General features: G+C 42.8%; 1 protein-coding gene across 3 annotated transcripts; it reads right to left on the bottom strand.

The window, feature by feature from the left end:
• Positions 1-6,860: 6,860 nt before the first annotated feature.
• LOC140711846 (pregnancy-specific beta-1-glycoprotein 7-like) lies at positions 6,861-25,783 on the bottom strand. Of its 3 annotated transcripts, XM_073016371.1 has the most exons (7): positions 25,569-25,783; positions 23,940-24,299; positions 18,025-18,303; positions 15,016-15,294; positions 14,362-14,616; positions 9,213-9,296; positions 6,861-7,345 (listed from the first exon to the last, which is right to left on the bottom strand). In XM_073016371.1, exons 1-6 carry the CDS (start codon positions 25,648-25,650, stop codon positions 9,244-9,246), a joined length of 1,308 nt encoding a protein of 435 aa, XP_072872472.1. In that variant the 5' UTR covers positions 25,651-25,783; the 3' UTR covers positions 6,861-7,345; positions 9,213-9,243. The 3 variants fall into 3 exon arrangements, with proteins under 3 accessions (XP_072872472.1, XP_072872473.1, XP_072872474.1); XM_073016372.1 differs by lacking the exon at positions 15,016-15,294; XM_073016373.1 differs by lacking the exons at positions 6,861-7,345; positions 9,213-9,296 and adding an exon at positions 10,225-10,950.
• Between the last annotated feature and the right edge of the window lie 942 nt (positions 25,784-26,725).

Here is a 26,725-nt window from a genome sequence, read left to right as displayed (position 1 = left end):
CCGAATTTATTGAGAGTTTTTAGCATGAAGGGCTGTTGAATTTTGTCAAAGGCTTTTTCTGCGTCTATTAAGATAATCATGTAGTGTTTGTCTTTAGTTCTGTTTATATGCTGGATTACATTTATTAATTTGCGTATGTTGAACCAGCTTGCATCCCAGGGATGAAGCCCACTTGATCATGGTGAATAAGCTTTTTTATGTGCTGCTGGATTTTGTTTGCCAGTATGTTGTTGAGGATTTTTCCATCGATGTTCATCAGTGGTATTGGTCTAAAATTCTCTGTTTTTGTTATGTCTCTGCCAGGCTTTGGTATCAGGATGATGTTGGCCTCCTAAAATGAGTTAGGGAGGATTCTCTCTTTTTCTATTGATTGGAATAGTTTCAGAAGGAATGGTACCAGCTCCTCCTTGTACCTCCGGTAGAATTCAGCTGTGAATCCGTCTTGTCCTGGAGTTTTTTTTGGTTGGTAAGCTATGAATTATTGCCTCAATTTCAGAGCCTGTTATTAGTCTATTCAGGGATTCAACTTCTTCCTGGTTTAGTCTTGTGAGAGTGTAAGTGTCCAGGAAATTATCCATTTCTTCTAGGTTTTCTAGTTTATTTGCGTAGAGGTGTTTATAGTATTCTCTGATGGTAGTTTGTATTTCTGTGGGGTCGGTGTTTATATGCCTTTTATCAATTTTTATTGCTTCTATTTGATTCTTCTCTCTTTTCTTCTTTATTAGTCTTGCTAGCGGTCTATCCATTTTGTTGATCTTTTCAAAAAACCAGCTCCTGGATTTATAGATTTTTTTGGAGGGTTTTTGTGTCTCTATCTCCTTCAGGTCTGCTCTGATCTTAGTTATTTATTGCCTTCTGATAGCTTTTGAATATGTTTGCTCTTGTTTCTCTAGTTCTTTTAATTGTGATGTGATGTTAGGGTTTCAATTTTAGATGTTTCCTGCTTTCTCTTGTGGGCATTTAGTGCTATACATTTCTCTTTACACACTGCTTTAAATGTGTCCCAGAGATTCTGGTAAGTAGTGACTTTGTTCTCATTGGTTTCTAGGAACATCTTTATTTCTGCCTTCATTTCATTATGTACCCAGTAGTCATTCAGGAGTAGGCTTTCAGTTTCCATGTAGTTGTGCGTTTTCATTGAGTTTCTTAATCCTGAGTTCTAGTTTGATTGCACTGTGGTCTGAGAGACAGTTTGTTATAATTTCTGTTCTTTTGTATTTGCTGAGGAGTGCTTTACTTCCAACTCTGTGGTCAATTTTGGAATAAGAGCGATGTGGTGATGAGAAGAATGTATATTCTGTTGATTTGGGGTGGAGAGTTCTGTAGATGTCTATTAGGTCCGCTTGGTGCAGAGTTGAGTTCAATTCCTGGATATCCTTGTTAACTTTCTGTCTAGTTGATCTGTCTTATGTTGACAGTGGAGTGTTAAAGTCTCCCATTATTATTGTGTGGAAGTGTAAGTCTCTTTGTAAGTCTTCAAGGGCTTGCTTTATGAATCTGCGTGCTCCTGTATTGGGTGCATATATATTTAGGATAGCTAGCTCTTGTGTTGAATTGATCCCTTTACCATTATGTAATGGCCTTCTTTGTCTCTTTTGATCTTTGATGGTTTAAAGTCTTTTTTATGAGAGACTAGGATTGCAACCCCTGCCTTTTTTTTGTTTTCCATTTGCTTGGTACATCTTCCTCCATTCCTTTATTTTGAGCCTATGTGTGTCTCTGCACGTGAGATGGGTCTCCTGAATATAGCGTGCTGATGAGTCTTGACTCTTTATCCAATTTCCCAGTCTGTTTTTTTTAATTGGACCATTTAGTCCACTTACAGTAAGGTTCATATTGTTATTTGTGATCTTGATCCTGTCATTATGATATTAGCTAGTTATTTTGCTCGTTAGTTGATGCAGTTTCTTCCTAGCATCGATGATCTTTACATTTTGGCATGTTTTTGCAGTGGCTGGTACTGGTTGTTCCTTTCCATGTTTAGTGCTACCTTCAGGAGCTCTTGTAGGGCAGGCCTGGTGGTAACAGAATCTCTCAGCATTTGCTTGTCTGTAAAGGGTTTTATTTCTCCTTCACTTATGAAGCTTAGTTTGGCTGGATATGAAATTCTGGGATGAAAATTCTTTTCTTTAAGAATGTTGAATATTGGCCTATACTCTGTTCTGACTTGTAGTGTTTCTGCTGAGAGATCCGCTCTTAGTCTGATGGGCTTCCCTTTGTGGGTAACCCATCCTTTCTCTCTGTCTGTCCTTAATATTTTTTCCTATATTTCAACTTTGGTGAATCTGACAATTATGTGTCTTGGAGTTTCTCTTCTCGAGGAGTATCTTTTTGACATTCTCTGTATTTCCTGAATTTGAATGTTGGCCTGCCTTGCTAGGTTGGGGATGTTCTCATGGATAATATCCTGAAGAGTGTTTTCCATCTTGGTTCCATTCTCCCCGTCAATTTCACATACACCAATCATACATAGATTTTGTCTTTTCACATAGTCCCATATTTCTTGAAGGCTTTGTTGATTTCTTTTTACTCTTTTTTCTCTAAACTTCTCTTGCTTCATTTCATTTATTTGATCTTCAATCACTGATACCCTTTCTTCCAGTTGATCGAGTCAGTGACTGAAACTTGTGCATTTGAAACGTAGTTCTCCAGTCATGGTTTTCATCTCTATCAGGTCATTTAAGGGCTTGTCTACTTTAGTTATTCTAGTTAGCAATTTGTCAAATATTTTTTCAAGATTTTTAGTTTCTTGGCACTGGATTTGCACTTCCTCCATTAGCTAGGAGAAATTTGATTGTCTGAAGCCTTCTTCTCTCAACTTGTCAATATCATTCTCCGTCCTGCTTTGTTCCATTGCTGGTGAGGAGCTGCATTCCTTTGGAGGTTGAGAGGTGCTCTGATTTTTAGAATTTTCAGCTTTTCTGCACTGCTTTTTGCCCATCTTTGTGCTTTTATCTACCTTTGGTCTTTGATGTTGGTGACCTACAGATGGGATTTTGGTGTGGATGTCCTTTCTGTTTGTTAGTTTTCCTTCTAACAGTCAGGACCCTCAGCTGCAGGTCTGTTGGAATTTGCTTGAGGTCCATTCCAGACACTGTATGCCTGGGTATCAGCAGTGGAGGCTGCAGAAGTGTGAATATTGCTGAACAGCCAATGTTGCTGTCTGATCGTTCCTTTGGAAGCTTCATCTCAGAGGTGTACCTGGCCGTGTGAGGTGTGTAGTGTCACTCTGCCCCTAGTGGGGGATATCTCCAAGTTAGGCTACTCAGGGTCAGGGACCCACTTGAGCAGGCAGTCTGTCCATTCTTCAAAAAAAATTCCATGCTGGGAGAACCACTACTCTCTCCAAATCTGTCAGACAGGGACATTTACGTCTGCAGAGGTTTCTGCTGCCTTTTGTTTGGCTATGCCCTGTCCCAGAGGTGGAGTCTACAGAGGCAGGTAGGCCTCCTTGAGTGGCGGTGGGCTCCACCCACTTCAAGCTTCCTGGCTGCTTTGTTTACCTCCTTAAGCCTCAGCAATGGCGGCGCCCCTCCCCCAGCCTTGCTGCTGCCTTGCAGTTAGATATCAAACTGCTGTGCTCACAATGAGTGAGGCTCCCTGGGCGTGGGACCCTCCAAGCCAGGCACGGGATATAATCTCCTGGTGTGCCATTTGTTGAGACCCTTGGTAAAGCGTAGTATTGGGTGGGAGTGACCCAATTTTCCAGGTGTTGTGTGTCATGGTTTCCCTTTGCTAGGAAAGGGAATTCCCATCCCCCTTGCACTTCCTGGGTGAGGTAGTGCCTCACTCTGCTTCAGCTCTCATTCATTGGGCTGCACCCACTGTCTTGCACCCACTATCCGAGACACCCCCGTGAGATGAACCTGGTAGCTCAGTTGAAAATGCAGAAATCACCTATCTTCTGTGCTGCTCATGCTGGGAGCTGGAGGCTGGTGGTGTTCCTATTGACCATCTTGACACCATCCCCTCTTCTTTTTTTTTTTTTTTTTTGATGAAGTCTCACTCTTTCGCTGAGGCTGAAGTGCAGTGGCATGATCTTACCTCACTGCAACATCTGCCTCCCTGGTTCAAGCAATTCTCCTGCCTCAGCATCCCAAGTAGCTGGGATTACATTGCAGGATCTGTCCAGCAGCCCACAATGCAACAGGGCTCTTTCTTTGTTTCCAGGTGGATAGGCAGGTCAAGAAGTAAAAGACACACAGAAGATAGTGAAAGCTGAGTCCAGGATTACATTTTGGTCCTGTGATGCCGCCAATGCACGGGATATACCAGCATTTATTATTAAGTTTAGTGAGGGCAGGGGTAGGTTAGTGAGGGATTTAGGGTGGTTTGATTCTGAAGTGAGATGGTCACATTGGGATGAAGTAATTCTTTAACATAACATCGACATGCAGTAGTAGAGTATACAGAGATAAGAATTTACAACATGGTGTGTGCTTTAGCATTTTCTAACAGAGCCCTAAAACCGAAACACAGCCTATCCATAACCTATGATTAGCAAGATATTAATCAGCAGTGACAGTTGCAGTCAAAGCTGGTTGCAAACAATCAGTAGAAACAGGAAGTGAAGCTAGACAACTGGCTAAACCAAAAATTATCAGAAGGGAGTATGCCTTAACTCTAAAGAGACCTAGAAGAGCCGTGGCAGAAGGGCGTTTATAACCCTATCTTATCCATATGAACAGGCGCCCCTCATGTGTCCATTTATAGGCTCTCCACAGGGTTGCATTCCATTCCCAGAGCTATGAACATCTGCTTTTCTGGGATAGGAATCTTGGTGATGTGAAATCTCCCTGACTACACGTTCATTAATAGGCTCTCTGCATGGGGAAGCACATCACGCACTGTTGGCTCATTGTGGCAACCCAACCTGGCATTGTCTTTACACAATCCTGCATGCAATTTTGTATTTACAATAATCAGGAGCATTTCATCTTTTATTCCATAGCAATGGTTTCAGGGGGCCTCCCTACAGGACTACAGGTGTGCAGCACCACACTAGGCTAATTTTTGTAATTTTAGTAGAGACAGGGTTTCACCATATTGACCAGGCTGGTGTCGAACTCCTGACCTTGTGAATTGCCTGCCTTTTCCTCCCAAAGTGCTGGGATTACCGATGTGAGCCACTGCCTCTGGCCCATAAACCACACATTTCTTTGAGTTTTTGAATTCCAGCCCAAGAGAAACAATTTCATATTTGAAGGATGACTGCTCACAAATATTTGCACAGAAGTAAAAATGTTCGTAGATTGTACCACATAAGGGAGACTACCAGTATGACTATCAGAACGAAAATATCAAGAATTTGGAGTATGCACCTTAAGCAAGATGCAAACCAACTACAACAGAATAAAGAAGAAGCCAGAAGAGTCTAGTCATTTTAACCAGACAGCACATTTGTTGGTTTTTACAATTGAGTCTCTCTAGAACCCGATGTATTTATCCATGTGCAACAAGAAGTGTCAGAAACTGCACAGGCTCCCCCCTTTTAGGCTGGTAGAGAGCAATTCTATTTTCTAGCATTGCATGTCTATGTTAAATTAAAACAGAGAGTGAGAAGAATGGCAAGTATAGAAGTGGAAGCCTAAAAAAAACCCGATACATTTGAGGAAAAAGTTGTGTTAAAGATGCAGCTAACGTCAGCTTTGGGGTGGACTAAAGGATCTGTTGTTATGTAAAAATGTGTGGGCCAGGTGTAGTGGCTCATGCCTGTAATGCCAGCACCTTAGGAGGCCGAGGCGTGCGGTCACCTGAGGTTGGGCGTTCAAAACCAGCCTGACCAACATGGATAAACCTCGTCTACTAAAATTACAATATTAGCCGAGTGTGGTGGCGCATGCTTATAATCCCAGCTACTAGGGAGGCTGAAGAAGGATAATCACTTGAACCCAGGAGGCGGAGGTTGTGGTGAGCCAAGATTGTGCCATTGCGCTCCAGCATGGGCAACAAGAGAGAAACTCCATCTTAAAAAAAAAAAAGCGTGGTTGATGTGATATATCTGACACTGTTAACTTACTCTCAGAAGCTACTTCTTGTGAAATCCTAAGTACAGCATTATTCTGGGTAGCAAAGGAGACAGGCATAAGCAAGGACAAATTAAGAGAGGTAAGAGTCTTAACATGATTGATAATCTTGTTCTGACATCTTGAGAAAAACTGTCCACAATGTAAAGTCATCAACTTGTTGTCGTGGTTTGCAGTTTAAGTTTCTCTAAGTTATGGTCTTGAATATTTGGTGAGCTCTGAGTGGCCCACACCTCAGACATGAGGGTTTTCCCATGAAATTTACATTGAGTTGTCCACCTCCAGATTATATGGCTTCAGAAACAGAGCTGTTCTTGTTCTTAATGATTTCATTGGAGAAAATTGAATTGGAAGAACTAAAAGAATTCAGGGTACAGTCTAGTCTACCAGTGGATTATAAATACTCAAAGGTAATGAACAGTGGTTCAGTCTGGTAACAGTTGTACTACAGTTTTTCTTTCCAACATAATTTTTCTCTATATAGGAGTCTCTATTTTTACCAAAGATAATTGAAGTAGGATGAATTTATTTGCAAAATAGGTTGAGTCTCACCGAACTTGCCTAGATTTTTTACCTAAGTGCAGCAAGAGTATCAATGGACCATAGAGGATCTTTTTAAACTTTGCTTTGCTAGAAGTTTTATAGGACTCTCAGATTAAACTTTCAAAAACCTCTTGAGACTAGGAAGCCAAACCAAGGACAACTTCAGAATTTGCCTGCATTCCTTATGGGTTTATTCTATGTATATTCTCAAATAGAGCATCCCAGTCAAAACCTTGGTAATATAAGCAATGTTTTCAAATGTGTCCTGTTATAAAGAGAGTAGATTCTTACTGAACTTGTGCAAATAACTTTATTACCATAAGCATATGAATCCTCATGAATAGTTTCCCAATTGTGGGACACTCAGATAGGGAGCCAAAGCAAATATTTCAATTTTTGTTTACAAAAGTGTACTTTACCAAATTGCTGTAAAGTATAAATAGCCTAAAAGAGAAAGTTCATAAATCTGGAGAATAAAACATTCAAAGAATCAGCATATTTTCAAATAAAAAGTTATGAAAACATTATCCTTTTGATTATTTAGTCCAATGAAATTGAGTTTTTTTTTCTTCTTTGCCTTGAATTTCATGAAGATATCAGCCTGTTCATTAAAATTTCAACAGCTCTCAGAGAGTCCAGTGGTATGATCTTGAAATTATCAGAACCTTGCATTCAAGAGTCGTTGTCAGAGTTTTTTCCATATATCTCCTTGAAGAAAAAGCAATTTTGGACTGTAGCTGATTGTAAATACTTCAAGAAAGAGTCAAACCAACTGTCTGTGAATGACAAATATTTAAAATCACTGTGGTTAAAAATCTAATTTGATTTTCATTAGGTTTATTATGGTAAAGACACAGCTCACATAGAAATCTAGTTACTTCTGTGGCACATGACACTATTACTGATAACATATTCAATTTCCAGAAATTTCATATAGTTTTTAGAATACTCATTTTTTAAAATGTATTTATTTATTTTTTTTGAGACAGAGTCTTGCTTGCTGCCCAGGCTGGAGAGCAGTGGCACGATCTTGGCTCACTGGAAGCTCCACCTACCGGGTTCACGCCATTCTCCTGCCTCAGCCTCCCGAGTAGCTGGGAGAACAGGCGCCTGCCACCAGGCCCGACTAGGTTTGTTTTTGTATTTTTAGTAGAGACGGGGTTTCACCGTGTTAGCCAGGATAGTCTCCTGACCTCATGATCTGCCCGCCTCAGCCTCCCAAAGTGCTGGGATTACAGGCGTGCACCACCGCGCCCAGCCTAGAATGCTCATATTATTAACATTCCCATAAATATTATTTAGAGAAGGTTTAGCGTCACTTATCACTCATTTAAAAATGCTTTATATATATTTTAACATATCAAATAAGGTGGCTTTTCCATTCAGCTTCTGTTTCCCAACTGGATTACTGAGTTATTGGTGTAGCCCGTTAATAATTAGGGCCAAAAAAGTGCAGTCTTATGTATGTTGAAAAAGGTCCTTAGGTAATACCAGTACTTCTAGCTGAAAATCATTGATTTAGTTTTAAGTTCTACCTATTACAACAAGAGTTCTCCATCCTTTTTACATGTTTGTAGTGTCAGGGAAGACATAAAAATTACCAGTGCCTGGGTCCCTCACCAGACATTTAAACTGGAACTCATGGGTGGGGCTTGAACATCCACTTTTAAAAATGTTTTCCAGTGATTCCAATGTGTAGCTATATTTCCCATCAGGTTTCTCTGATTTCTTGTGGCCTTCGGTTTTTTTCTATTTTGGTATCATGATTATTTTCAGGTTTCATTTCCTGTCTTAGGCTTTATGTCACCTGGGGTAGGGACCTTGCCTTCTTCATTTCTTTATCTTTTTTGAACACATGAATTGGTCACCAGGAAAAGGTCTCAACCTCACATAGGTTGTGTCCTGACTCTCAGGTTCACAGGCTATTCATAAGGTCTTTGTTCTCCACCAGGTCGGAGATTGCTTGTGGTGAAAGGTGTGGTTAAGTCTGTAGTGCAGATGGTGGAGGGGAGTTCACCCTGTTTTTAGGCATTGCATTGGAACTAAGAATTTTATGTATATATGGGTGAAGCAACAGGGATGTGTAGGAGGAGAGTTCTAATTAGGATGGAGGAATTATACTAGGAAGTAGAGGTAAAGGAAGTGAGAAGGATTAGTAAATACAGAACTGTGAACTTACCAAATAGGCTAGAGTAAACCCTTGGGGATTCTTGATTAAGTGAATTAACTAGATTTTAGAAAGGTAATGAGGCAGTCATATGCAAGGAAGGTTTCAAAGTCTGGAGACAAGAAGTCAAGCAACACTTTGAGAAGTGGTTGGTCTTTATGGGAATGGATAGAACTACACTATTGAGAGATGTTAAAAATAATGAAGAGGGTTTTGCAATGTGAAATTGTGTTTCTCATGTGAAACTGAGAAATAAACGAGCAGAGGCTGGAGATAATTATGTCTAAAAGACATTGGGGTAGAGGGAGCATAAAGGCCAGGGAGAAAGGGAACTGCAGGAATTAGTGCTGAGAAGCAGGAGTTTAGTGGAAGAAGGAGGAGATCCAGTCCCAGATACAGGCCAATAAGTCTTATCATGCTCCCAAGCATGGCAGTCAGCCCTGCAGGAAACAGGACAGGAGAAAAGGCCATCATACCTGCCAGTCTTCCCAAAATACAGAAATGACATCACGGCTGATATATGGGATTAAGGCCAGGAATATGTCCTCTTCCTGAAGGAGCTGTCATGGAAAGAAATGAAAAGGAATGGAGATGATGTTATTTTACAGGGAAGAGCCTCAGGAACAAGCATGTAACATGAGGTACTCTATAATTATTTCTTCAAGGAATGCATTATTTCTGTTGGAAAATTGATGGGAGATGGTTATATTCTTGCAGTTTTTTACCCTCTCACCATGTTTCTAGGTTGGTGATCAGTCCTCTGTCAATTCTCTACTGCACTCAGATATTTCAGAAAGCTTTCAGATGTGAGAAAGGCTGATTGCTATTTTCTATGTCATTAGAACTTTCCACCTTTCCACCTTTTCATGGTTGCATCTTTTCTCAGTGTCTCTGTGTGGCAGCCATGAATGAGACCATGCCAGGTCTCCATGATTGACAGGATTGACAGAAGGTCCAGGTCAGTGCATTTCAAATTCACCACCTCCTTTGCACAGAAAGCTTCCTTCCCACAGGTTCCCAGCAAGGCCGTGAAAGCAAGCCTATTTTTCTGAGGCTCTCTTTAACTTTCATGGGTGATTGATTGGAAGACTCCCCATCAGCCTTGCAAAAACTCTCTTAGAACTGAATTGATACCTAAAAATTCTTTTTCTTTCTTTTTTATAGGAGTCATCTTTGCATAGTGGTCTGTGGGTTCTCCCATACTACCTTCATGCCTGCCCCACATTCCCTCAGAGGTGTCTTCCCTGATAAATTATCTTAAATGTCTAATCCCATCCTGGATGCATCTCAGTTGGTAAAAACTAACACACCAGGCTTGATTCTTTGTACTTAGCTTTTTCCCTTTCTCTCCCACAAGTAGTCAGTCACCATGTCCTAGTGTTTTACGTGGTACCTCTTTTTCTATATGTATATGGAAATAGGTACTGTTGAGGGGCACGTCCTATGTGCCAGGACCTGTGCTAAATACTTTACCTGTACCTCATTTAATTCACACAGTAACCCTGTCAGGTAGACATTATTTCCATTTTGCCAATGAAAAGACAGAGGCTTAGAGTAGTGTAAAAACTTTCCTGGTGTCATATGGCTAGTAATAGGTGTATCTGACATTTGATTCTAGGACTATTTGACCTCAAAGCTAATGACGATGGTATTAATATAGCAGGTGACATTGGTTACTCTGTGTGTGGCATCTTGTTTCATTGACTACATTAAACCTTTAAAAGAATGGTATAAAGCAAGCTCTCTCATTGCAGTTTTCGAGTGAGGAACCAGAGGTTCAGAGAAGTTAAGAGTCTTGTGCAAGAAATTTATAACTGTAAACTGTTACTTTAAAAAAGGAAGAAAGATCTCAGATCAGCAACCTACTTTAATACTTCGTGATAGGAAAGAAGAACAAACTAAACCCAAGCACAGTGAATGAAGGTAACAATAAGGATTAGAGTAGATAAAATAAAATGGAGAATAGAAAAAGAATAGAGTAATTAATGAAATGAAAGTTGATTCTTCAGAATGAAATCAACAAAATTGACGACCATTAACTAGACTGACTAAGAAAAAAAGAGAGAAGATTAAAATTACTAAAATCAGATATGAAAATGGAATCTGAGCATGGTGGGTCATATTTTAATCCTAGCACTTTGGGAGGTCACAATGGGAGGATTGCTTGAGGCCAGGTGTTTGGACCAGCATAGGTAACCCGGGGAGACCCTCTCTCTCCAAAAAAAAGTTAAAAGCCTATTAGCTGGGCATGGTGGCATGCATGTGTAACCCGAGTATCTTGCGAGACTGAAGAAGGAGAATTGCTTAAGCCCAGGAAGTTGAGGCTGCAGTGATCCCTAATCACACCACTGTATTTCAGCCTGGGCTGGCCTACAGAGTGAGAGCCTGTCTCTCTCTCTCCAAAGAAAAAAATAAAAAAAAATAAAAGACAAGTGAAAAGAAAAAATAAAATGAAGTGATTACTATCAATTCTAATAAAATGATTATGAAAGTACTGTAAATAATTGTATGTCAAAAAATTTGATAACCTAGATGAAATAGACAAATTCCTAGAAAAACACAAAAACTTGATGCGAACTATAATCGGTAATAAGAATGAATCAATAAAAGCGTTTGATGAAATTCCATATTTTTTCTTAATGAAAACATTCTAACTAAGAATGCAAGGAAATGACCTCAACATAAAGTCAATATGTGAAAAACCCAATGCTAACATCATACTCAACAGACAAAGACTGAAAGCTTTCCCTGTATGAGCAGGAACAAGACAAGAATGCTGCTTTTGACACTTCTATTCAATGTAGTATTGAAAGGTGTAGTCAGAAAAATTAGGCAAGAATTTAAGAAAAGATACTCAAATTGGAAGAAAGGAATAAAATTATTTCTGTTCACAGATAACTTGAATTCATATGTAGAAAATCCTAAAGATGAAACAAACCTATTAGAATTAATAAATGAATTCGGTAATGTTGCACAATACAAAATCAACAATCATCAATTGTATTTCAATACATTACCCATGAACAATCTAAAGGGAAATTTTAAAAAATTTAATTTGTATTAATATCAAAAAGAATAAAATAGTTAGGAATAAGTTTATCCAAAGAGGTGAAATGATTATACCTGAAATCCATAAAATATTGCCTAAAGATGACATCAATAAATTGAAAGACACTTTGTTTCATGAATTAGAAGGCTCAATATTGTAAGGAGGACAATGCTATGCAAAGTGAGCTGCAGATTCAATACAATTCCTATCAGAAACTCAGTGACATTTTTGCAGAAAAAGAAAAATCGGTCCTAAAATATATATTGAATCTCATGACTCTAAATAGACAAACAACTTTGAAGAGGAAGAATGAAGCTGGAGAACTCACTCTTCCTGATTTCAGCATTTACTACCAAGTCCCAGTAATCAATACAGTGTAGTACTGGCATAAAGGAGGACATAGAAATTAATGAAACAGAACAGAGAGCCCAGATAGAAATATTTGCATATATGGCCAAATGATTTTCATCGAGTGTGCCAAGATCATTCAATGTTGAAAGGACAGTGTTCTCACCAAATGATATTGGGAAAGGTGGATATCTAAGGTCAAGAATGAGTGGAACCTTTACCTAACATCATATACAAAAATTAACCCACAATAAATCAAAGATCTAAATGTAAGAGCAGAACTACACAACTCTTAGAAGAAAACATAGGAGAAAAGCTTCGTGATATTGGATTTCACAATGATTTTTTGGTTGTAACATCAAAAGCACAGGCAACAAATAAAATTTATAAATTGGACTTCATAAAAATCAAAACCTTTCATATATCAAAGAACATTATCAAGAGAGTAAAAAGGCAACCCATGAAATGAGAAAAACATTTGCAAATTAGAAGTGTGATAAGAAGTTAATTTCCAGAATACATGAAAAACTACAAGTCAACAACAACAAACATCCAAAAACCCAATTAAAAAATTAACAAAAGATTAAAATAGAGTTTTCTCCAAGGAAGATATACAAATATCCAATAAGCCCATGCAAAGTTCCTCAATGTCATGAATACTTAGAGATATGCAAATCAAAACCACAATGTGACACCACCTCACACACTTTAGGATGGCTTTGATAAACAACAACAATGACAGCAACACAAAACATCAAATGTTTTCAAATAGAAGGAAAAATTGGAGCTCTAGTGCATTGCTGATGGGAATGGGAAATGTTATAGCCACTGTGAAAGGTGGTGTGGCTGTTTCTCAAAAAATTAAACAATAAATTACCATTTGATCCAGCAATTCCACTTCTGGACATACTCCCTAAATAATTGAAAGAGATTTGAAGAAATATTTGCACATTGATGTTCAGAGAAGCATTACTCACAATAGCCAAAAAAGGAAACAATGGAAAAGTCCATTGAAAGATAAGAGGGTAGGCAAATGAGGTATATCTATACATCGAAATGTTATTCAACCTTAGCAAGGAATAAAATTCCAATACATCATGCAAAATGGATGAACCTTGAAGACATTATGCTAACTGAAATAAGCCAGACACAAAAGGATAATTATTATATAATTCCATATATGAAAGATAGAATAGCCAGTTACATAGAGACAGAAAGTAGAATGATGGGTGCTAGGGGTTAGGGGGAGAAGGAGTGAGAGTTACTGTTTATTGGGTAAAGAAGTTTAATACGGTAAAAGGAAAAAGATCTGGAAATAGATAGTGTGATTGTTATACAACACTAAATTACACAATTAGAAATAGTTAATGATATATTAGACATATACAAAGTGTCTGGCAGTCTTACCCTCACTATAAATACACACTTTTTGGCATTGCCCCTTTCCTGCCATGCAGAGCCCGAGAGGTGATTCTTACTATTTCTCCAAGTGCGCATCACTCACTGTCCTCTGTGCTGTGTCCCACATGCTGTGCCCACAGCCTCATACAGCCGGTGACTTCAGAACCAGGACACAGCTCAAGAGTCTGCCCCGAGGCTCCCTCTCTTCTTATTTCCCTGCAGCCTAGGCTTCGCTTCAACTGGCAGCTCAATTTAGCCGAATTCAGGACAGGCCACCAGGACTCTTTCTCCACACATGCTGGTCCCACAAAAGGTGGAGTCAGGCAGGGCCAGTCACCGGAGAACCCTGGAGCAGAGCAGGGAGCGGTTGGAGCTGCCCCTCTCTCTTCCAAGGGGCTTCCTCCTCTCATTTAGGGGAAAAATGTGAGCTTGTTTCAAAGCCTCAGATGTTCGTTGTAGCTCATGGAGTAGGTAAAAGAAAACAAAGATGTGGCAGAAAGGGATGTGTCGGTGACAGCGAGAAGCAACTTGATCTTGAGGACTCTCCTTGTCCCTCTGTGAAGCCTCTTCCACCACATAGGGCTCAGGGCTGACAAAGCCTCCCCCCTACCGTTCTCAGGCTGGACACAAGGTCAGCCATGAAAAACAGAAGAACAAGCAGAAGAGAGTCTGTAGAGACAAATTGGGAGGGTTCAGGAGGAGAAATTAGGATTTGCTTCTGCCCATGGGGCACAGACTGGGAATAAAAATGTTTTCCTGACTCTTCTCTGAAGGCCAGATAGACTCCACCTAAAACCCTATTGCCTATGATGCAGGGATCCACTTACCAGAGACTTTGATCGTCTTGAATGTGGAACGTTCCCTGCCAGTGACTGAGTTACGAACACAGCAACCATAGCGCCCGCTATGCGTTGTAGTAATTTGGGGGATAGAGAGTATTTGTCCTGATTGCAGAAACTTCCCATTAATTGTCCAAGTATACTCTGCCGGTGGGTTAGAGTCCGCGAAGCAGTACAAGTAGAGGTTTCCTCCTGAATGGTAATATGTGAATGAAGGGGAAATCCTGGGGAAGTCTGGACCATCTGGAGTAAAGACAATAAAGTCACAGGTGATGTCATCCGAGGGAAGGGGATACTCCTGGTCTCTTAAAGGTACACAGTGTCCCTCTGAACCAAGACACACCCTTTGGTCCCAGCCAAACCCCTCTGTGTTCACTGAGCTGAGGCTTGAGGTATTCACCTGTTTCTGCCATCAGAGACTGTAGATCCCAAGTCTCCCATGACAAGAGTATCCCCTCCCCTTATATTCTTGGTTAAGGCTGTGCCTACCCAGGTTTTCCCAGATCAGGGAGTCATGGCCAACTCGGGTGTCCAGAAATGAAAGTGTCTGTACTTTGACCTGAGAGAGACTGAGATGCCTGGCCTCTGTTTGTTTGAATTTAAGCTGGTGACTTGGCCCACAGAGGAACCAAAGATACTCACAGAGGACATCCAGGGTGATGGGGTCACTGCGCATGCTACCAACTCGGTCCCGTATTTCACATTCATAGGGTCCTGTGTCATTTCTTGAGACATTGGGTAGAATGAGGAACCTGTTTTTACCCGGTTGCTTTAGCCTGGGGCTGACCGGGAGGCTCTGACCATTTACCCACCACACGTAAGTGTAGTTTTGAGTCTTAGGTTCACAGGTTAAGGTTACAACATTCTTATTCTCCATGGGGTTGAAGTTGTTGCTGGTGATGTAAGGCTTGGGCAGCTCCGCTGTGTGGATAACAGAGAGAAGTTTGTCCTGTGTGGCAGCTTTGATTCTTCCACAGGCATCCTTCAATCAGAGTTGGCATCTCCCACCTCTCAGCCCATCTGAGTCCTTGAAAACCAATAGCTGGTGCGTGTGTCACAAGACAGATGCATGATGACCTAAGGGCTCAAAGGCTGTGAGGCTGCCTGCTCTGTCTTATGAAAGCACAGGCTTTCTCAAGTGTGAATTGAGCAGCAGTGCTGGGTCATGTACAGACACTTCAGTGGGAGTGAGAGCACCTGGTACCCCTCCCAGTCCCTCTCTAATCAGCTGTCTGGCTGGCTCACCTTGGGTTCCTTACCTGGAATGTGCAACTGCTGGGCCCCTTCCAAATTCCATCCTACTTTGCCCCGCTAGATGTGATTTCTCTGCAGCTTCCATTTCCAAGGACATTCTAGAGATGAGTAATAATGGGACTTCCCATTGTCCTGAAACCCTGAAGATACTGAGCAGCGTGGCCTGGGACTGGATGTTTCAGCAGAAATAAAACAGGAGAGACCAGAGTCAAGCCTGGAGGTCAGTTCAGTCATCAGGCAGTGGAGGCACAAGGTGGGGCAGTTTTCTGCAAGTGTTTCATGATGACTTACTTGTTCCAGTGACCTCCAAAGATAGAGCAGAGTGCAAGGAATGATCTAGAAAGAGTGAAGGGGACAGGCAAGAGCTGGTGGCTTTGGAGCAGAACCATGTTCCCTGTTCTGAGTTCTTTAAGTTTCCTCTCCTTCTGCAAAGGGCAGGTGAGGACTATGTGGATCTTTCCAGAAATACATGTGGACATTTGCAAATGCAGAACTGACTGGTGGAAAGGGTGGGAATGAACTGCTGGAAATCTGATCCTCATTGGACCATGGGTTTTTGATGGATATGAGATAAATATGGGGGGAAATTTTGCAAATATTTTCTTTCACTGGACACTCTACTCTCCGATTCCATGGGTTTGACTATTCTAGGGACCTCATGTTAGTGGATTCCAGAGTGAATCTGAGAAGAGACTGCTGGTTTCCAGGAGCTGGGAGTGGGGAGAATCAGAAGTTGTTCATGTGTGTGCAGTTTCAGTTATGCAAGACGGGGAGGTTCTAGAGATCTGCTGTACAGCTTGATGCCTATAGTTCACACAGATTGAGTGTTTCTTATGCATAAGACTTAGGAAAAAAAGTGTTTTGGGTTTCTGATTTTTTTTTGATTCTGAAATATTTGTCATATACTTACTGGTTTAGCATCCCAAATCTGAAAGATTCAAAATCTAAAATGCTCCAGTTAGCATTCTTTTTCAGCATCAGATTAATACACCAAAGTGGTAGGTGATTATCCAAATACATTCTTCCACCCCCCTTTTTTTTCTCTCACCACGTTTCTAGCTTGGTGATTAGTTTTTGGTCAGTTCCATACTGGCCATGCTGCACTTGTATATTTTTGAAGGCTTTGGGATGTGAGAGAGGCTGATTGCTATTTTCTACGTCATCAAATCTTTCCACCTTTTCATGGTTGCATCTTTTTCTCAGTGTCTCTGTTGTGGCAGTCATCAATAAGAGCCTGTCAGGTCAGATTTGGGACAGATTTTTGTAATTCTGCAAAGTATGTTACTGGGATTCTGGTAGGGGTTGCGTTGAATCTGCATCTCACTTTGGGTAGTATTGTCTTCCTAACAATATTGATTCTTCCAATCCGTGAAAATGAAATGCTTTTCCACATATTGATGTCATCTTTAATTTCTTTCAGTAATGTTTTGTAGTTTTCAGGATATAACCCCACTACCTTTTGGTTAAACTTATTCCAAAATATTTTATTCCTTTTGATGTTAATGTGAATTGAAATTGTTTTCTTAATTTCCTTTCAGATTGTTCATTGTTAGTGTAGAGTCTAAAGAACGATCTAGAAAGAGTGAAGGGGACAGGCGAAAGCTGGTGGTTTGGATCAGACACATATTCCCTGTCCTGTGTTTTTGATTTTCCCTCTCTCTTTGCAGAGGGCAGGTGGCTCTTTCCTGATAGTCAGATAGACTTCACTGGAAAACATATTGCCAATGCTCCAGGGATCCACCTACCAGGGACTATGATCCTCTTGATTATGAGATTTGTTCTACCAGTGGCTGAGTTATGGATGAAACAGACATAGACCCCTGTATATATTTTAGTGATTTGGGAGATAAAGAACAGTTGTGCTGATTGCTGGAACTTCCCATCAATCAGCCAACAATGTTCTGCCAGTAGGTGAGAATCTGTGAGTCAGGAGAGCTTGGGGACTCCCCTGTATGGTAATAAGTGTATGAAGAATAAATGGTGGGGGCATCCAGACCATCTGGAACAAAGAGAATAAAGTCACAGGTGATGATGTCAGAGGGAAGGGAAAATCCTGGTCTGTGGAAGGACCAGAGACCCTGTGAGCTAAGTCACAACACTGAAGTTCCAGCCAAATCCCTGCTGTGTTCACTGATCTGGACCCTGAGACATTTACCTGTTTCTCCCATCATAATGTGTGGACCCTGATTCTCCCATGACAGGAGTAGCCTTTTCTCTCCAATTTTTGTTCAAGCCTAAGCCTACTCTGGTTTACCTGGGGCAGAAAGTCATGGCCAGCTTTGATGTCCAGAGGTAAAGGTCTCTGTACTTTCACCTGAGAAGGACTGAGAGGCCTGGCCTCTGGCCATGTGTATTTGGGATGGCAGCCTGCCTCACGGAGAATTAGAAGATACTCACGGAGGAGATTCAGGGTGACTGGGTCACTGCGGCTGGAACTCACTGGATTCTTCATTTCACATTCATAGGGTCCTGCTGTATCCTTTGTGATACCAAATATAACGAGGGTCCTGTTGTTTTCGGACAGCTGCAACTTGCGACTGATAGGGAGGCTCTGACCTTTTATCCACCACTGGTAGCTTACATCCTGAGTGTCAGGATCACAGGATAAGATCACAGTCTCCACGGCCTCCCTGGGGTGTAAATTACTGCTGGAGATGTATGGCTTGGGAGTCTCCACTGTGGAGATAACAGAGAGAAGATTGCCCTGTGTGGCACATTTGATTCCTCCTAAGACATTTTTCAATCAGAGTTGGCATTTCCCACCTCTCAGCCCACACAAGTCTTTAAAAGCCCATTGCAGGTGTGTGTGTTACAAGAGAGATGCATGGCAATCTGGGGGCTCAGAGATTGTGAGGTTGCCTGCTTTATGTGGGAGAAGCACAGACTTTTTCAAGTGCGAATTTAGCAGCAGTATTAGGTCATGGAAAGACACGGGACCAGCAGTCACAGCCCCTGGTGTCTCTCTGAGTCTCTCCCTCTCCAACTGCCTGCCTGGCCCACCCTGTGGTCCTCACCTGGAGCATGCAGTGCTGGAATCTTCTTAGTTTCAGTCTTACTTTGTCCCCCAAGGTATGTTTTCTCTGCAGCTTCCCTTTCCAAGGACATCCTAGAGATGGATGATGGAACTTCCCATTGTTCTTAAACCCTTTGGGCACTGGGAATCCTGGCCTGGACTGGGTAATTCAGCAGAAATAACACAGGGGAGACCAGAGTCAAGCCTGGAGGTCAGTTCAGTTATCAGACAGTGGAGCCACAAGGTTGGGCAGTTTTCCCAGCTGTCTCATAGTGACTGACTTGAGCCAGTGACCTCTAAAGACAGAGCAGAGTCCAAGGAATGAAGAGTGAAGGCAACAGGCAAGAGCTGATAGCTTTGGACCAAGACCATGTTCTCTGTTCTGTGCCCATGATGTTCCCTTCCCCCTGTAGAGGGAAGGTGAGGACCATGTGGATGTTTCTAGAAATACAGGTGGATATTTGCAAATGCAGAACTAAGTGGTGGAGAGGGCGAACATGAACTGATGATGGAAGTCTGGCCCTCATGAACCCTATGTGTTTGGTGACTATTAGACCAATATTTGGAAAGAAGTCTTGCAGATACTTTCTCTCATTAGACATTATACTCTCTGATTCTATGAGTTTGACTACTCTATGTACCTCATCTCAGTGGATTCCAGAGTGAATCAGAGAGTAGAATAGTAGTTTCCAGGAGCTGGGATCGTGGGAATAGGGCATTGTTCCATGTGTGTGCAGTTTCAGTTATGCAGGATGAGGAGATTCTAGAGATCTCCTGTAGAGCTTCATGCCTATAGTTCACACAGATAAATTGTTGCTTATGCAAAAAGCTTAAAGCGAAGTGTTTTGGATTTCTAACTTTTTTTTTATTTTGGAATATTTGCAGTATATGTACTGGTTTAGCACCCCAAATCTGAAAAATTTAAAATCCAAAATGCTCCAGAGAGCACTTCTTTTTAGCACCACATCAGTTGTCAGAAGTGTTGGATTTTGGAGCATTTCAGATATTGGATTCTGGATTTGGGATATTCAGTTTGTAATACAGTAATTTTCCCATAAAAATTTGTCAGGAGTTTAGACCTCAAGTTATGTTCCGATTCTAGTAACAAAACAAAAAAATATTTGGAGGAAACATTAAAATGTTTTCATAAGTGGAAATTTTTACTGATAGTCCAAATATCTAAGATCAATTGCCGGTAGTAGTATTTCTCTGGATACCCAATTAAGTTTTAGGTGTGGGGTGAATTCCAGCAGGATCACATTACGCTCAAAGAAAGATGCCAAAGGTGATTTGAAATTAGCAAGTCCTTAAGTAGAGAGAGTTCCGTTAAAAGGACAGAACTGGCCAGTGTGTCTATTACATAAAGGGAGGAATGATGCTGAATTTAAAGAAGTGATGTGTGTTATGTTAGTAAATATAGAAAGAACTCCCTGTTTCTAATTTCTGTGTAGAGTTAGGAAAAATGGGGAGGAGCCCAAAACAGGTATGTGAAATGCTTTCTTCATTTTCTCTTAACCTCAGGAAATACAACTAGAGTTTCAGTTTGTGTGAATTAGAAAGAGTCTAAGTGAGATGCCAATGGTTCATGTGTCCCCCACATGAAGAACCCCACCTTATGAAAATGGCATCATCATGAGGAAACAATTGTGTGTGGCACAGGCAGTCAAACCATCAGATAACACCCACCTGGCCACTTCCAACAGGTCCCCGAATCCACCAGTATTCCCATTACATGTATGTTACATCCTTGGCGGTTGTCCCACAACTACAACATTTAGAAATTACTATTGTCAATACAAAGTATTAAATATGAAGTTGAATGTGTTGTTCCACATTTCTGCCCCTACTCTTTTTGAACTTTCCTGTTTCAGTTTTGGAAGTTTCTATTCACACATCCTCAAGCCAGGGATTCTTTCCTCAGCTGTGTGCAGTCTACCAGTAAGCATCAAAAGCATTTTTCGTTTCTCTAACAGCACTTTTTTTTTTTTTTTCCCCTGAGACAGAGTCTCACTCTGTTGTCCAGGCTGGAGTGCAGTGGCATGATCTTGGCTCAAGCGAGCTCTGCCTCCCAGTTTCATGCCATTCTCCTGCCTCAGCCTCCTGAGTAGCTGGGACTACAGTTGCCCACCACCACGCCTGGTAATTTTTGTATTTTTAGTAGATAGGGGGTTTCACGGTGTTAGCCAGTATTGTCTCGATCTCCTCACCCCATTATCCACCCACCTTGGCCTCCCAAACTGCTGGGATTACAGGTGTGAGCCACTGTGCCTGGCCATCTCTGAGAGATTTTAACAAGTTGTTGACTTTTGAGTTTGTTCAGGTTTTTACTTACTGCTAGAACCAAGTGACAAATTTCAAGGTCGTTATATGCCTGACAGGAAACCAGAAGTCTCTAAGAAGTGACTGGAGAATGTGAGCTCCATGGTAGATTGAGGATGGAGTCACGAGTGAAATGGGTGAAATCAGTCCATGGGCTCTGGAGACTGCAGACTTGTCCAGCCTCTGACACCCTGGTGAGTCAGTGCAAAGATTACAACAGTGACAGTAAACTAGCATGGCTGACTCCATCTGACATCTAGTCTCAGGCTGGCTGTCTTCACTCATTCCTGGACATAGGCCAGGCTAACCATGGTAGGAATATAATTTATGGCTTAACTTTGAAGCAAGAATGATAATAGTTCCTCCATAAAACTAATACCCTTACTTTGCCCAGGGATTGCCTTTGTAAAACTGGTGAAAGCCATGAGAATAAGATTATAGTAGGGAACTGAGTTCTGCTAAAATGTAGGCACAGTTTCTATAATCCCTTACTGCTCAAATGTCATTTGGCCAGATTTTACAAAATTTGTAACTGATTGCTCCTATAGGTAACATCACTATTGTAGAACCTGAGATTGGTCTTTTGAGATGTTTCTCATTCTTTGCATTCTGGCAACCAGATGACCTCATCCATACCCATGACTAATGCCTCAGTCAGTCATGTGGTCCCCACCGAGACGCAGATTCAAGCACAAGCAAATCATTTCCCTCCGCCCTCATGATTCCATCCCCAAACAATCAGCAGTACCCATTTTTCAGTTCTGTGCCCGTGAAACTATCCTTGAAAATCTCTAACCCCTGATCCACTAGGGAGGCTGATTTGAGTAATAATAAACCTCTGTCCTCCTGTTTGGCAGACTTGGAGTCATTAAAATCTTTCTTTACTGCAAATTATCATCAGGATAAATTGGTTTTGTTTGTGCAGGAGGCCAGAAGAATTTGTCTGGGAATTATAAGAGTGGATGGAGGAGCTGCCTATCCCTGTCCCACGGTCTTGTCCACAGAACAGCCTCACAAAGGGACAGAGCCCTGGGAGGGGATACAGTGGAAGCTTATTCTCTTAGTGACCTTGGGTCATTGGCTTGAGATGAAGTCTGGCAGGAGTGACAACTCCAAGTGATTTCTATGCCTTTCCCATTTCCTGGGAGGTGGGCCAGGCCACAGTGTTAGCAGGAAGGGAACAGAACAGTCAGCCTAGTTAGAGAGATTGTCTGGGGAAGGCCTAGGGGTGGAGGAAGAAGCTATGCAGGACAGGGCTTGCCAGGTAGAATGAAGTGGGGCAAGATGAGGGACACAGAGAAGCAGAGAGAGGCAGAGACAGCATGGCAGTGAACAGCGGGGGCCACAGTGACTTCAGAAACCCCAGGGACAAGGTGCCCCCAGTTCCACCATCCACGATCAGGGAGCCCTCAAAACCCTCCAGACGCCAAGGAGAATCTGAGTTACACATGAGGTGGGGTGGCTTTAGGGGCAAGAGGTAGTGGGGGGGAAGAAACATGGGTGTCAGCCTCTGAAGGAGAAGGGACAGGTGTGACTAGAACTTCCTAGGTTTCTGCATCCAAGATCCAGTCTCTAAAGAGGTTATGGATCATTCATTTCTTCATTCAATTCCTTCATTTGTTATGTGAGAGCTCCTGAGTGTGTGTCTCTCACTGGGCCTGTGCTGGTGCGGGGTGTGAGTGGGGAATGAAAACAAGGTCCTCCCTTTTATCCTGTCATGCCAGTGACATGGACACTTTGAGAAACACAGGATTTCAGGTTCAGTGATAGGGGTTAAGATATGCGGGGGAGGCCTGGACATTTTTTGCACTGACTCTGACAGTTGAGGCAGGTGATTTAGTTTTGGAGAACAGACTAATCAGCTGACCATTTGCTCTCACTCCTCTGATGTTTGGATGCCTAAGAAGAGAGGATTTGAGCCAATAAATGACTACGGGGTCCTTGGAATCCAATAAGCCCTCACTTCTGGTGGAGGAGAGGATGGGCCTGTGGCTGCAGACAGACCTCATGTGACCCCGATCTGCCTTTTGTGTTTGTGTGACTCTGGTTCAGTGACTGTGCCTTCCTGTGCCTCAGTTTTCTCTCAGTCAAATAAGCTAAATGGCAAATGGACTGTGGCTTTTCACACTATCTGTGAATAAACTGAAAATTCTTCACAGTCACGTGATCTAATGCTTGGCACAGTGGAGGTGTTCACACAAACAGCATTTATTATCATTTACTTCCATGAGAGAGCACCTTTAGGTCAGATCCCTGTGGACAAACTGCTGCCAGTTACATTTTCTCTCTTCTGTTTCTGCTTCTGGAGACATTAGACTTTCTATGGAACATCCTAAGCCTCACAAGGCAGTTGGCTGATGGTCTACAAAGCTTGTCTTTCTGTCCTCTTCACTCTGATCTCAGGTGAAGAAAGCTCTGTCCTTTCCCAGATGAGACTCTGAGGGCTGAAACCTGGCAGTGAACAGCTCCAGGAGACACAGTCCTCAGACAGCTGTTAAATCCTTGGTCCCAGTAAGCCCTGCCACAACCCAGGCCTGGCACCGGCTCCTCAGCTTTATCTGGAGTAAGGATTTAGGGACAGTGGTCTGAGGTTGAGGCTTCTAGGACTGAGCTTCTCTGAGAATATCTCAGGGGCCCCTTAGGTAAAGCCCTACTCAGTTCTCCAGGGTCTTTCTCAGGGTCAAGTTTATGAAGAGGACATGAGGTGCTTGGCTGAGACTGATCTCCTTCTGCTGAGCACATCACCCATCAGACTGTCCTTCCTGTGCAGCAAGTGTCTGCAGGGTCTGGAGGCAGGAAAGGAATTCTGATCTGTTGTGGTTTGTCTCCTCTGTGTGTGTCCTGCACTAAATGCCGAAACCCCAACATGGGACATAACGCAGAGAGGGACACAGGCACTGTCCAGGCCTGACAATCCTGTGTGTGCAATGTAGAAGTGACCCCAACCCCCAACACCCAGGGATCATGTGGAATCACTCACGGTATAAGGTGAAATGTCCAGTTACTCCTTTAGTCCTATCTCCTCGCATTATGATTTGTATGGTGTAGGATCCTGTGTCCTTCTGGGTGACATTCTGGATCAGCAGGGATGCATTGGAATATACTGTTTCTCGTCCACTGTATGCAGGCCCAAATACAATTACTTCAGTGTCTATTACATATGATGTAATGTAATGGTGGAGGTCCATAATTTGCCCTTTGTACCAGATGTAGGCAGCAAGATTCTGGGGCAAATTGTGGACACGTAGCAGAACATCATTCCCCTCGGAAACTTTGGCTGGTTGTGCTTCAATTGTGACTTGGGCAGTGGTAGGCGGGTTCCAGAAGATTAAAAGTGATGCTAGGAGGTGGAGAGAGCATCAGTCAATATTGAGACCTATGTATGGGAGTGAAAACATGGGGCCCTGGGTCTTGAGAATATCTCTTCAATCATCAGCCTTGAAAACACACACCCACACACACACTCACAGACGCACACACATACACACCTTTTGTCTGTGTGTGTGTCCTACTGTCTTACTGGATAAAGGTCAGCAGCATGACCCCCATTCCTTCAACACTTCCGACCTTGGCACTTTTCTTTTTGGCATCCTCTTGCCCAGGGGTCTGCATGGCTCCCTCCACACTGCCCTCAGGTCATGCTTCTATCAGGGCATCTTAGATTTCTTTCCTGACACCTCCTTCAGAGACCCTGGGTCTTCCCTTTCTGACCTTTCCCTGCTCTGCTCCCTCCAGAGCTCTTGTCAACACCTGACCTCACATTCTAGATGTCTTTACATGTCTGTCTTCTTCCCTATGACAGCATGAGCTCCGTGAGGACAGGGACTTTTGATCTTGGTTGCACCCCAGTGCCTCGTACAGGCTGCAGACTCCTGTAGATGTGAGAGTTCCCAGGGCCCTACACGCCTGGGGTGTTTTTCTTTTTTTTTTTTTTTCTTTCCTCAATTGTTGAAGTTTTTTGCTGACAACAGTGTTTCATGCTCTGCTAATGTTTTCATTTGAAGTATCATCTGATAATAGTTATTATTATCATTTTTCAAAATGTGGTGGCCAGTGATGATTGACCGGGAAAATGAAAGACTTGAGATTTTCCTACCTCTTTTCAATTCCAGTTCAATGTGATTTTCCTGTTTCAACTCGACCCCTGTCCCTCTCAAGTATATTCTCCCCTATCCAGGCTCCAACAGAGAATTCTTTTCATTTTTTTTTTTTTTTTTTTTTGAGACGAAATCTCGTATTGTCGCCCAGGCTGACATGTAGTGTTGCGATCTCGGCTCACTGCAACTTCTGCCTCCCAGGTTCATGCAAATCTCCGCTAACTGCAACCTCTGCCTCCCAGGTTCATGCAAATCTCCTGCCTCAGCCTCCCGAGTAGCTAGGATTACAGGAGCACACCACCACACCTGGTTAATTTCTTGTATTTTTAGTAGAGAGGGGACTTCACTATGTTGAGCAGACTGGTCTTGAACTCCTGACCTCATGATCCGCCCACCTCAGCCTCCTAAAGTGCTGACTTCTTTTATTTTTTAGAACCCCATCCTCTCCAGGAGACCCCATCCAATCATTCTGCTTCCTCCTCCTGTCCTCTCCCAGGAAGTTCTCTCCTCACCTGTGAGCAGGAGCTCCTTCCAGGTGATGTGCAGTGTGCAGGGAGGGGCTGAGGGGACCCCCATGGTCTGTGCTGCCTGCATGTTCTCCGTGGAGATGAGCCTGGGATCCAGAATCTTTCTGAGCACAGCTGTCAGCTGTGCTGTCCTGTCCTTCCTCCTTCTGTGCTGAGCCTCTTCCCTGGGCAGGAGCACTTCTCAGGCTCATGGGCGGGGTCTGTGCCCAGGACACCTCTCTGTCCCCTCCCCTCTCAGTCCTGCTTCCTTGTCCCTCCTTCTCTTTTTCCTTTTGTCTGTGTGTCAGGTCCCTGGGAATTGTGGAGGCCTCTGCCTTTTTCAGCAGTGATTCTGTCACCAAACCTTGACACACACTATGTGCAGAAACACAAATACATACACAAAAGAAATGCACACAGACACACATAGTCACACACATACCCTGTAGGTTGGGTAAGCAGAGTCCTGGGCCTCAGGCTCCTGCTGTCCCCATGGCTCTGGGTCAGGGTGCACATTCATACCCTTTGCCCTCTTTCCTCCCCTTCTGGATCTCCCCTTCAGTGCCGGAGGCTGGAGCTGCACCAGGTCCCTGTCACAGGGACACCCCTTTGTGCTGTTGGTGAGCTGTGTGTTGGCTGATGAGACGGACCCTTCCTTTCTCTAATTGTGTCTAGCTTGGCTGCAGCTTCCAAGGATGGATATTCAGGACCTGGGTGTCCCAGAGGAAAGTATCCTTCCTGGAGGTGTGCAGAGTGAATCTCTCATGCCTCTTGTAAGGAGAGGCCTGTGCTGGTTGCTCAGTGGGAGCTGTGAGTCCCATAGTCAAAGGGACAGTTCTTAGTCACTCTATTGCTCCCTGGGGTCTGGTGGCTAAGCTGGGGCTCAGGGTTTCTCCTTTCTTCCTGGCTATTTTTGGTGTCCTCTCTTCTCTGCCCATCTGATTGTCCTGTGGACACCACACCTTCCACGTGGTGGTGCAGGAGGAAGTGGGGAGTTACCCAGGAACCCCGTGGAATATGGCTTGTTGAGACGCAGGAAGGGGAGCCTGGGACAGAGCAGGGGTTCAGAGCTGGAGAGATTCATCCCGACTTACTCCGTGGTTGTGATGGGCTCAGCCCTCCATGTGCTGACATATCCAGGGGTCTGTCCTGAGGGTTTTGAC

The sequence above is a fragment of the Chlorocebus sabaeus genome, chromosome 6 (assembly GCF_047675955.1).
Source record: "Chlorocebus sabaeus isolate Y175 chromosome 6, mChlSab1.0.hap1, whole genome shotgun sequence".
Lineage (NCBI taxonomy): Eukaryota > Metazoa > Chordata > Mammalia > Primates > Cercopithecidae > Chlorocebus > Chlorocebus sabaeus.
Note: the sequence above shows the minus strand (reverse complement) of the source record. Positions and strands in the feature narration are given on the sequence as shown.